The following is a 12,083-nucleotide window of genomic DNA, read 5'->3' on the forward strand; positions in this document are numbered from 1 at the left end:
TATAAGTTTACCTGTTGCAAAACAATAGGAATCCACTTTTCCTTGCCTTCTTCAGCTACTTCCAGAGTGTATTTGCTTCTGTTTGAGATCATAAAAAACGGAGTGAAAGTTACAATTCTAGTAATATTAAAACTGCTGTTGTTTATGGTGACACCAACCTGTGAATAGAAAGGCATTGTTAGAAGTACGCTGTTCTTTTCTTACCTCATTTATATCTCCTGAAAGTAATGAATTCGAAACATAAATTTAACTCACTTGATATTCCTTTTTATGACTCTTGCATTTCACAGAACCATGACTTCCAACAGTGTCCAGTGAAAACTGATCGGACAGTTCACTGTCAGTTACCATAAGTTGCACCTATGAAGAAGCACCCTGAATTAATTTTCAAGTTACAGACATTGACAACATTTAAAATCATGTATGAAGTACGCATACATATGAACATAAGTGCATACTGGAAATACTGGTGCTTCTTTTAAAAGAAGTCAAGACATAACAATTGCCAGTATCATCTCACAAAGATATTTTCTACTACCCTTAGTTATAAGCTATGTGGAATAAGCATTTTAAGTGTAAGATACTCCAGAGGAAGCAGCCACATAAGGATCCTTTCCAAAACTTATCACAATTAAAATCTCAAAGGCAAATCAACACAGTCTTGTAATCTCTCTCATATCATTCATCTGTCAATAATATTCAGCATTAAACAACTCATATAGCAGACTGAAATGGTAAACTGCATCTCAACCTTAGCTTACTACCAACTCAGACCCAACCGACCAACCACCACTGCAAGCATTCATTTTTCAAGTAACATTACTTTTTCAAGTACCACAGCTTTACATTTCTGACACAACTTCTATGTCTTATTTGGAATAAGGACCTTTATTGATGCAGTTTAAATGGAATAAAGGAAATTCTTTCATTTAGGAAACACTTCTCAGTGAATTTTATTCCTCTCAAAGATGAGAATCTTTTTCTTAACAATACCTTTGATAATGTAAATTTCCCATCTCAAGCATATCTGACACCACACTTATTTAAAATACTGTGTTTAGACAGAGATATCGTAGGCTTCATGCCCTTTACAGAGCATAGCATAGCGTAGATAACTTTCAAAGTGTAAAAATGCTTTCATACAACAACATAGGGGACTACAGAGATGTCAGGTTTTACAAAATATAATACCTTGTTATTCTGGAGGAAGTTTTTGGGCTGGAAGGAAAAAAGGAGCGGCTTTTTGTAATCCGGAGGATGCTTGCGGTGAATACCATCAGCTTTGTATTGCAACATTCGACCTGTTTTATTTACCATCCAGTACGGACTGTGAATTGCTATAACCATCTGCCCAGTTGTGTAGGTCACGTGGACAGCAATATCCAGTTCAGTCTTATCCAACTCCGTGATGCAGTAAAACGTCGTGAAGCTGATATCTGGTAGATTGCTTTTTATATGGTACTCACTTTTCCAATTTTGATCAAGATAGTTAAGCAACTGTAAATCTAGTTTTGTTTGATCCAAGACTGCATTATGAATCTGGGCTGAACATCCTTCTTGTAGAGTGTCATATTTGTTCCCATTTCCCTTTTAAAAAAACCAAACAGTGTACATTTACATAAGTCACACTCAAAATTCATATCAACTTTTATTTTATAGCTAGCTTTGAAAATTAAGATGTAAGTTATTTAGGCAAAATTTTAAAATGCTTATTATGCTATTTAACTATGTTACATTCTTAAACGTCTACCTTAATAACAACATTTTACAGAAAAAACCCTATGCATGGTCATCAATATTTAACAGAAAAAAAAAAATCTGTCACCAAATTCAAATACATAAACATGCTTAAATGCCCGATTTCCTCAACTCAGTATTTCTTTCACCAAATTTAAATTTGTAAGAGACATACAGAAAAGAGTCTGTTACTTCCATACATTTGGTAGAGGCCATGGTCTCTAGCTCCAGTAACTGCATTTGTGACAAAATTTTACGATTAAATTCTACTATTTGAGTCCAAATACTAAATATTAAGATCATCTGGGGGAAAAAAAAAGTTTCAGTGTCTCTCATCTATATTTCTATTATCATAAGTCTGCATCAGTAAGCAGCAGGACACAACCATGGCAGATCCACAGAATTCAGTGCTGAGGAACCAGTGTCCACACTGTACATGTTTTAAGTGTTTTACTTGAGACTGGCTCTCATCTAGCCCTGGAATGAATGCCTATTAACAGTCAAAGCGCACCTAATTGTTTAATTTCATCTGAAAAGAATATAAAGTCTGGTACTAGGCTGCAATTCAAGCCAAAACCTGGCAAAAAGGCAGGCCTGTGAGAATTCGTTAAAAGCATGCTACTGCTAAAAGTCAGTGACAGTGACAGCACATGAAATGCTACAGTAGGCTGACCCACCAATGTTGCCTGAGGCAGTCATAATTCACAGGAAAAACTACACTGTTTAGTTAGGCTCAAGCTGCACTTGAGCAACAGGAAGTGACTCTCTCACAGAGTTTTACTTTGCATATGTATCTAAAGTATGACTTATTACTAATGGTTAATACCACCACTTTTTACATTCTGGTACTGTTTCATTTCTGTAGATACAGACTTGCCCTTACAAGATCTGTAAACTCGCTTCACAAATACTTTAACAGAAGCCCTTTCTTTTAATATCCATTTATAAACATATTGCAACCACCTGGTCAGCTTTCATATCATAGGTGGGAAACATCACAAAAAATTTAAACATTAAAGAATTACCTCTACAGAATAAGTTACTTGATAAGGAAGAAGATTGCGGAGAAGAACAGAAGGCCATAAATGAACAACATATGGAAAATCCCATTGATCTTCTGCACATAATGAAGATGTCAACGTGTCTTTTACAGGAACAATATTGATGATAAGTGAGTGGTTAGTTGACCTCACAGACTGGCATTTCCTTTGTAATAAACTGTCAACATTTTTCATAATTTCATCAAATGTAATTCCTTCACACATATCATATTCTCCATCCACTCCATTTTCACTGGCTAGCGGTTGCAAACTCAGGATGGATCTGTAAATGAAAATGTTTTTTAAACACTCAATACGAGATTGAATTTTTCAGTTATGAAGAAGTACTATCCAACACTAACATTCTAGTATTATTTGGATTTTGGAAGATTTCTGACAGTAATCCATTGACTGTCTTTATCTTGCTTAAAGGAGGAAGCAAAAGGTGGTCTGGATCCCAAAAGTTCATGGAATTGTACTAGTTGGGGTCTTTTGTTCCATACCTCCACGTACTTCCCTTGCAAAGAAGGGACTGTTGGAGATTCTTATGAAGAGCCTACTGAATTCCCTTACAAGTGTTGTTATATTCCTGTTCCAAGCAAATGGTCTGGATAAACAATTCACTCCTATGACAGATCTGCAGAAAGTGCCCTTCTTTCTAGTCACATAGAGCATCAAGTTTATGGATTATTTACACACACGGCTCTTGTAAGGCAACTGCTCTAATCCAATCAGCTGCTCCTTCACTGAAGATTTTTGTTAGTAAACATTTCCCGACTGCCTAGTGGAACTCACCCATATATCTGTGCAATGAATCAGAACGTCACTAAACCTTATTAAATAAAATACAGATAGTTAGAAATATTAATGAACTTACATTATCTACAGTAAAGTGTAACTTATTTAACAAAAGAGATACACAGCTGTCATCTTAAAAAAAAATAGGGAGAGTGTTTGGAGGAAAACAGAAGGAAAAAGTCTCTGTAATCATAAAAAACAATCAAAGCAAAACTTATCTACCTAAAAGTTGGTGACAGTTCAGCTAAATTGTACATACAAACTCACTGCAGTTTTAAGTGGGTATTAGCTTGAAGGTGCTAATAGCATAGCTACACTGGAAGCCAAGTCTTTCTAAGGTTGACAAGTCTTTTTCTACATCTGTGAGAAAGTGTAAGTGTATTAGTTTCAATTTTTAACTTCAGAATCACAAAAATCAAAAGCAGCCTTTAAAAAAAAAAAGTTGTAATATATCACTAGACATCACTCCACTAAGGAAAAAAGTCTGTACTGTGTGGATAACAATCACTGTGTTCCAGAAGCACCTGGGCTCAGATTCTTAAAGTAACTTAGCTAATTTGTTTGGTAAAATGGATTTCAAGAGACTTCCAATTCAAGAATTAAATAGTATTCTGTTTAACTCAGACTAGATGCTCTGAGAAGATCCTACCCAACACTGATAGTACAGTATTAATTACAGTATTAGGTAGCAAAGGGAAACTTTTTTTTTTGCTTAATTCTATGGATACAATAATCAACAATGTATAAACATATTCCATGATAAAAGAACAATGCAATAAAGTACCTGTAAGAGGACAATGGTATGTTGAATTCATTTTCTGGTAAAGCAGTCCCTAAACATCTTCCTTCCTCAAAAATATTTAATGGGATTGAAAAATGATTCCTTATCTGTGTGAAATAAAAATCCAGCAACATACATTAGGAAAAACTGGAAAGATAAAGTGTTCTGAGCCTAATAGAGCACAGAGTGAGAACTCTCTCATTCTTCATCTTATCCATTTACCATTCAAAGTCAGGTATTTCAAAAGAACTGTCTCTATTAAATGATTTGGTTGTGCAGTTTAATGCTGTATTTTAATTATGAAATTAATATATTAGCTGTAAAATACTTTTCAAGGAGAAACATAAAGCCCTGTAAAACCAAGACAAGTAAATCTGAACTATATAATAACTTCCCAAAGAACTTTCTCCTAAAAATATAACAGATACAAAGGTGTGTGGGTCAAAATCCATATGGCAGAAAACACAAGGGAAGTAAAATATTTATTTAAGGTTAAACCATCAACGCCCGTTATAATTGGGGGGGTATATATTTCTCTTGTTCTTTGCGAACATTATTTTTCTTATTTCAGGGTTAATTTAATGGCTTTATTAGCTCTGGAAAAAAAATTAAAATTTAATTTAGAGAAGAATAAAACAGTAAATGTGGTTATTAACCAAGTCATAAACCACTCTGGGAAAAAGCAGCAAGTGAAATGTAATATCTAATATCTGGACCATCCCTGTAATTGTAAACTATATAATGTCTATCAAAAATACTATTCAATCAAAAAAGATATATGCTCAAAGGGTTCACTCTTCAGCTGACTTGGTACTAAATTTGAAATTCATGTATCCATGGGTACAGGATGAAGAAAATAAATAATTCAATAGAGGGATAATCTTGCGGAATCAAGGTAAGGTTAAGAGAGGTTTGATCACTTCACACAAAGCAAATAGTTCAACAAGACTGAAATTAGAGCTAGTATTAGAAAACATTAATGATGAATTATCCTGATGTAAAATCTGGTCCATTTCCACCCCCGCCCCACCCCCTGTCTTTGTCACTTTGAAAAAGCTTTTTATTCTTGAAAATCTCTTCTAAACTACCTTATAATACACAACAGCAAAGTTATATGAATTGTTCAGATAAGTTTTTAAAACATGTTTTTTAAAATGTTTATTTAAAGGCTACAGGATCATTTTCATTCATTAAAAAATTAAAATAATAATGAAATTATAATGTATGGAAATATAACAACCTGAATAGGAGAACGTATAGTTATCATCTTGCTTCCTTCAACAGTATCAATTTGGCAGACAATGGACCTTTCAACACCTGATTCCTCGTGTCTCACTCTGTAAATACATCGACCCACTTTTGTCAATGGAATCTTTTCCACAGTGGAATGATTATGTGGACCTAGAATTTACAAGATGAGAAATGAAAGACTCAAAAGGAGCACAAAGATACATTTGAAAGACAGAAATGTGCATTCAATAGAATTTTCTGTATCATTCAATCTATTAAAAAAAAAATTAAAGTAGATGAAAAAGTACAGTCATCACTTTTAATATGCCAATCTTGCAGTGTTACTAAAGAAACAGTGTTACTAAAGATTCTTTTTTTGCCACAGGAAAAAGAGTAAATGAGTCCATCACTCAAATATTTAAGTGGGTTTTGCCACTGCAAATAAAATCAATGCCTAAAGAGAAATGTTTGCAAGATGTAATGGCTTATTAACAAGGTACAGCTCATATATATTGCAAAAACAATTCAAGTAATAAATCATATGGTCAAGAGTAGTTTGAAAAATCAGTTCTGAAAAAAAACTGTCAATTGTCACAATAAATCAACTTAAACTGTTAACACATACACCATTAAAAAATAGCTAATTTTTACTTCTAGCTTTAACAGTGTTTTACTTTAAATTATTTAAAACAATCTTTTCTTAAAAGCATCCCCCTTAAGAGTAACTTCTTCTATGAACACACATATATACAGGCCTCAGAATTCTACAAAAAAAATTATTTTGGGTGGCTTAATTCTGCATTAATGTGTGAATACAAACAAAAATATTTGATTGCAGTAAAATTATGAAATAAAGATTAGTTACCTAAATAATTTATCATATTAGAAAATTTACGCTACAAAAATTAACAAGCATGATACATGTAAATTTTAGCTGCGAAGACTAAAGCATGATTTCAAATATTGCCACGCATCTAGAATCCAAAGAAACACTCCTTTCATGTTATGTAGTCCCCCAATACTTACTGACCTGTACAAAATGCAGTATTATGCATCATGCAGTATTTACAAAAACAGAAGTTGTATCAACTTTGGAACTTACAGATCTGAATGTAAAACCTCTTGCTACTCAGAGTTGTCATTGCTGTGAACTGGTCACTTTCATTTTTAGTTCTGACAAATTCCATATTTAAATTCTCTCCATCTCTTAAATGAAATATTTTTGCTCCAAATTCAACATTAAGGACACTAAAGGAATCACTAGGCGAGACAGTGATGGGAAGTCCTAAAGAATTTATTATTACAAATGGTGCTCGGTCTTTTTTGAAGATGTCTGAAGTTTGACTAGCTGCTTCAGCAAATGCCTAGAAAGCAAAGCATAGATACAAAATACAAATATACTGAATAAGATTTCATCAAGACGATCTGTGCAAACATTCATTTAACAATTCTGACACTGCATAGTTAAGTAATCTTTCTTACCGTGCCCAAGTTACTCAACATTTGTATCCCACATTTGGATAGCGTAATGTTCAGCTGGTCTTTTGAGGAAACATTTATTACTGTTTTATATTCTGGAACTTTGTAGTTTTCTTCTTCTGCATCTGATTCAACCAACGCTTTTTTAGCCTTCTTCTTCATCTGAAAGGAGATTTTTAAAGAATTCTTATCTGACCACTCCTTCTGTATAAGCAAGTTTCACCTCAAGACTCTTTTTCTCTCCCTTTCCCACTTCTATGGCCTGCCATGGTTCTCCTTTTTTGTTCATGTTTTTATTCTCAAATAAAAACAAAAGAGGGAGAGAATGAAGACAGCAAGAGGCAAAAGATATATTTCAGAACTCAATGAAATTCTAGTAACAGTAGCTAAATTTATGATTATTCAAAAATAAAGAACATACACTCATATACTAACTCCTAACATATCCAGTAAATGCTGTGTGAAAACATTCATCTTAACGTATCTAATAAAACTGTGTAAAAACTATTATACCTAATTGATTTCCTATTCTTAAAACAGTAACCCCAAATTTAGTCTTTATATGTTTCCAAACCAAATACTTACTTTGTATGTTTTCATTTGTTTGAAGGAAAAAAATAAAAATGACATGGAAAGCATTTTCCTAGCCGTCAACATTTCTGGAAATTATGTATTTCCAAATGTTATATTTCAAATCTGGGCAAGAAGATATGAGGTTTGACTCACTATCGTCTACGTTTCTCCTGCATTTGGTCTCATATCTTTCTGGAAAATTCTTAGGAATATTTTTAATAGCAATTTCTTAATCACAGTATCTCAGCCCATAATCTTTACCCTTCTGAGGCCATTACTGTAGAAAGTTGTCTGAAAATGACAGTCATAGGACAAAGGCGGTTCTTCCATTCTGAGCTACCTCTCAGGCTAAAAATACTTGAAAAGTTTTGAAAAAATCAGAAAACAATGCAAGAAAACTGTTAAGACAGAAGGAGAGAGGGAAAAAAAAGTATCTCCTTTCCTTAGATAAATGCTTATCTACTTTGAGACCAGAACTAGACTATTTCCTTATGGAAGATGGAACTGAAGTGGTAAGAGCACTATTCCCACAGTGCACTTTGTGCTAGTCAGTAACAGGTATCAGTTTTTCCAATACGTTTCTGCTACAGATACTACTGTGGAACGAGATGAGTGGTCTTCCATCTTTCCAAAGTCACTGAATGCATCATTAGCATATGACCTAACTTCAGAGAAATGGATATAAGGCCATTATGATTATCTAGTGCAACTGGAATCAAATCTTCTTGCCACCTGAAAGACAATACTATTTAACAGATCTGTGAGTCTGGATCTTCACTTGTGCAGGAGCTGGTTTCATTCAGTAATTGGGAAAAAAAGTCTCAGTAACCAACAAGAAGGAACAAAATTGTGAGATTAGTCTCAGCAAGGAAAGGTGCACAGCCTTTGTTTCTTCCAGGGTATTGAAATGGAAGATTTGGGTTCAGCTTTGGAAAATATACCTTGATTTCAAGAATCCACGGTTTGAAAAAATCAGTCTTCTCAACTTCTAGTGGTTCAAGCAAAGGTTCCCACACCCCAAACATCTCATTAAAATAGTGTACCTATCAAAATGCAGAAGTCAATTAGGAAATCACATACAACTGTTACATCAATGAAAGCTCTACAGATTCTAACTTAAAATTCTGATTTACAAGTATATTAATTACTTTGGTAATATACAAGATTTATAATCAGATTGCACTTTCAGCTCCCACCATAAGATGAAGCAAATGCATTAGAGAAATAAATGAGGCAGCTAAGTCTCTACTGCAAGGACGCACTGCCAAGTAAGTGGTATAAGGTGTGTCACTTAAAATGTAATTTTGGCTTAAACTGTAGGCACTGGAACTCTAAAGCACTACAAATAAGGAAGAATCTTGCTACAACAACCACTGAATTTTATATCACTAATTTCCAAATATGAGACAGTTTGGATGTCTTATGTACAATACCGGTACCACATAGTATTTTATAGAAATGACACATGAATATATTATTCTACTGTAATCTTAAATTAAGAGTCAAAGAGTTTTAGCCAGTTGCTACTCCAAAATTCAATATTGATGCAACAGGCCTTTGGGAACTTGTATAGAGTGTAAATGTGAGATTGTATAACACCAATTACTGCCATTAATACATTATATCTAATGCATTAGATTTTCAGTTTCACTACCTTAATACCTCATTCCTGTCCTGCTCCCACAACATGTACCTGCAGGAGTTTAGTCATCAAACATATGGATTGTTTTTCTTTTATTGTCTAAATAACATAACGGATTTAATATCTTAAGAAAACTTTTCTTTCTTATGTAGGATTCCTCACCTCTAGCTCAAGACGAGAACGTAGATTGATTAGAGTACTCCAGTTTTTGACTTCTCCAAGAAATGAGGACTTGGCTAAAAGCATTGGTACAGTTCGGTGCCCAACCCCAGCTTCAAGTGTTAGAAAAACAGATTCTATATTCATTTTCAATGACTCTCCTGTGGGAACCAGTTCAGTGGTTGGATTTGTATCTTCATTTTCATTTGACTCTTCAAGAAACCACATTTTTAGATTTTTTATATCTTTCTTATTCCACAAGTCTGGAGGAATTTGACTGATCTCTTCTTCTGTTGTTTCTGCAGTTTGATAAAGGGCTGATGTAATAGTAATTACTGTGTTTATGATTATTGGTGAAACCTACAAATAAGTTGGAATAATTGGAAATGAGAAGTTAGTACAGGGAACAGTCAGCTACTTTCAGACACAAAATTATAATGAGTAAGTTACACTAACAAAACACTTCTATTCTCTACAAGACTCTTACATTTGAAAACTCGTTCCTTTCCACAAGCTACAGTTCAACCTATTCAGATTTTCAACCCCTGCCTTTCTTCCAGATGAGAGCTTTCTAAACTACATCATCCAACGCTCTACATGAACACTTCAAAACTTATCTCTGCACATCAGGCCATTTTGTAAAACACAGATTCCAAAACCAAAGCATCGTGACACAATTGTTAACTTTCAGTTTTGTTTGTTTTCACATGCTAAACAGGTAGGTGACCTAATGAAGAACAGAAACAATCCCCCACTTCAGTCACTCCTGATTTTGTTTTCTTTTATGAAACATATCCCACAAGTAACTTCAAAGTCTTCTGAGCAGGAAGTAGTAGAGAACTAAAAACACAATAGAAGTCCACCTACTTTTATTGTTAGAGATTTAATCGTTAGATCAGCTGTCTGTGGATTAGTACCTGACTGTTTCATTTCAAAGAAGAAGTCACAAGGCTGTAATACCTATACAAAAGAGTAAAAACATATGTTAAATAGAGAAAAAAATCTCTTAAAAATCGTATACTTTTAAATACTACACATCAAAAGTATCGAAAGGAAAAGTTACCATTATTTGGTTCTTCAAAATTAAGGGTGATCTGAACACTAATGATGTGTTCAAATGTAAAGAAAAAAGAATCAGAAGCATCACCTCAGCCATTCTCAATCATTAAAGATTCAAATGTCAGCTACAGCAAAATGCATTAGACTTCAGTAACTCCATTCTTTAGGTAAAGTCTGCAGATGTCTTCAAATACACCACATCATCATGCCTGTGACTTTTGAGGAGAACTAGACTTTTCAGTTAAGGGCAACACAGCAACAACAGTTACAGTTTTCCTGAATAAAAATATCACTGTTTGACTCACAATCACTCAGTTCCAGCTTTATTTTACAATCAGTCCTTGCATACTCCCACTTGCCAAGGTTTACCAAAACCAAATCTAAGGTTTAGAAACAAAATCATAGTGCTATGTGATTAATAAAGCACTCAGATATAGTTAGACTCTACTGATACTGTACTGACAGGAAAATTTGCTCTCCAGTCGCCACCTGAGGAGATAAGTCTTTCAAAAATGGTAATTTCAAACCATACTGATTTTGCAATCTTTCCAGACACCTGTGTCCACATCCGAATCAGATGCTGGGGGCACAGAAACACCCTGAATCAATTTTACTACACTTTTCCCAAGTGAGTTTGTTCTAATAGAATTTTTTGTCCATATTATTATTTTATCCTCTGCTGCTCAAATTATTGTTTTTTCTTCTGTGTTACAGCCAGGAATGAAAAATAACATATTCTTTAGACCAAGGTACATGTGAGAAACGTACAGGAAGAACTTCATCACTTGTGCTACTCTAAATCCAGAGGCTAGTTTCCTGGGTATCTGGGGAAACCTATTCATCAGGAGGGTGAATTCATCCATCACTAGTGCTCCCAAAGTTTAGGCAATATAATATCTTCACACCAGTATCAGCCTTCAGAAATCTTGTAATCTTCATATAACCTCATATCATACATTTTCTTTCTTGACTAAAAAAGGCCATGGAATGTCATCTGAATCTCTGTTTCTCTGATTATTTTCCCAGACTGAAATCATATTGTTTACAGAAAACCTGGGTTCAGAGATTTCCTTATGTACATGTTTTCAAAAGGGGCAGTTATGCTGCTATCTGCAGAGAACGTCTTCTTTTTTGACCGCTACTACTCTCTTGAGAGCTTTCTGAATCTTTCGAAGAAGGTACTGTTTTAAAAATCAAAACTAAGGTCCTCTGAAGTTTCTTCCCTCTTTATAGCAGAAGCATCCTGTCAGATACAGGTCTTTTTCTCTGTTTCTAGTCTGAGATAAGAGATTCTGGCAGAAGATATTGCTGTAAGAGGGAAAGCTTGGTGTGAAGCCTTCTAATTGCTTTCTACAAAGCCAGCCACATTTGTGCCACATTCGCCAGCTACGGAAATGGAAGTCAAGACACTTTGCATTGTGTTGTGGCTATCAGTGCAAGTGCATCACTTTCTCAACGGCTAGACTGTTAACAGATTAACGCAATTAAAGACTGCATCTACCCAAGGAATAAACTGAGCTGCTACGAAAGTATGTGATAAGGAGATGAAGTGGAAGTCCCAGTCCTTTGTGCTTATAGCTTTAGT

The 12,083-nt window shown here is 34.4% G+C and overlaps 1 protein-coding gene across 2 annotated transcripts in view; it reads right to left on the minus strand.

The window, feature by feature from the left end:
- Positions 1 to 12,083, minus strand: part of VPS13A (vacuolar protein sorting 13 homolog A) — a 112,031-nt gene that overhangs the window by 42,172 nt on the left and 57,776 nt on the right. For both annotated transcript variants that reach the window (XM_050912573.1, XM_050912574.1), the window contains exons 40-50: positions 10,307 to 10,399; positions 9,443 to 9,799; positions 8,580 to 8,681; positions 7,069 to 7,227; positions 6,689 to 6,950; positions 5,597 to 5,757; positions 4,360 to 4,463; positions 2,763 to 3,060; positions 1,192 to 1,587; positions 256 to 360; positions 12 to 158 (exon numbers count right to left, since the gene is read on the minus strand). In XM_050912573.1, coding sequence (XP_050768530.1) covers positions 12 to 158; positions 256 to 360; positions 1,192 to 1,587; positions 2,763 to 3,060; positions 4,360 to 4,463; positions 5,597 to 5,757; positions 6,689 to 6,950; positions 7,069 to 7,227; positions 8,580 to 8,681; positions 9,443 to 9,799; positions 10,307 to 10,399 — 2,184 coding nt within the window. The remainder of the gene's footprint in view (positions 1 to 11; positions 159 to 255; positions 361 to 1,191; positions 1,588 to 2,762; positions 3,061 to 4,359; positions 4,464 to 5,596; positions 5,758 to 6,688; positions 6,951 to 7,068; positions 7,228 to 8,579; positions 8,682 to 9,442; positions 9,800 to 10,306; positions 10,400 to 12,083) is intronic.

This window comes from Gymnogyps californianus, chromosome Z (genome assembly GCF_018139145.2).
Source record: "Gymnogyps californianus isolate 813 chromosome Z, ASM1813914v2, whole genome shotgun sequence".
NCBI classification, from domain to species: Eukaryota; Metazoa; Chordata; class Aves; order Accipitriformes; family Cathartidae; genus Gymnogyps; species Gymnogyps californianus.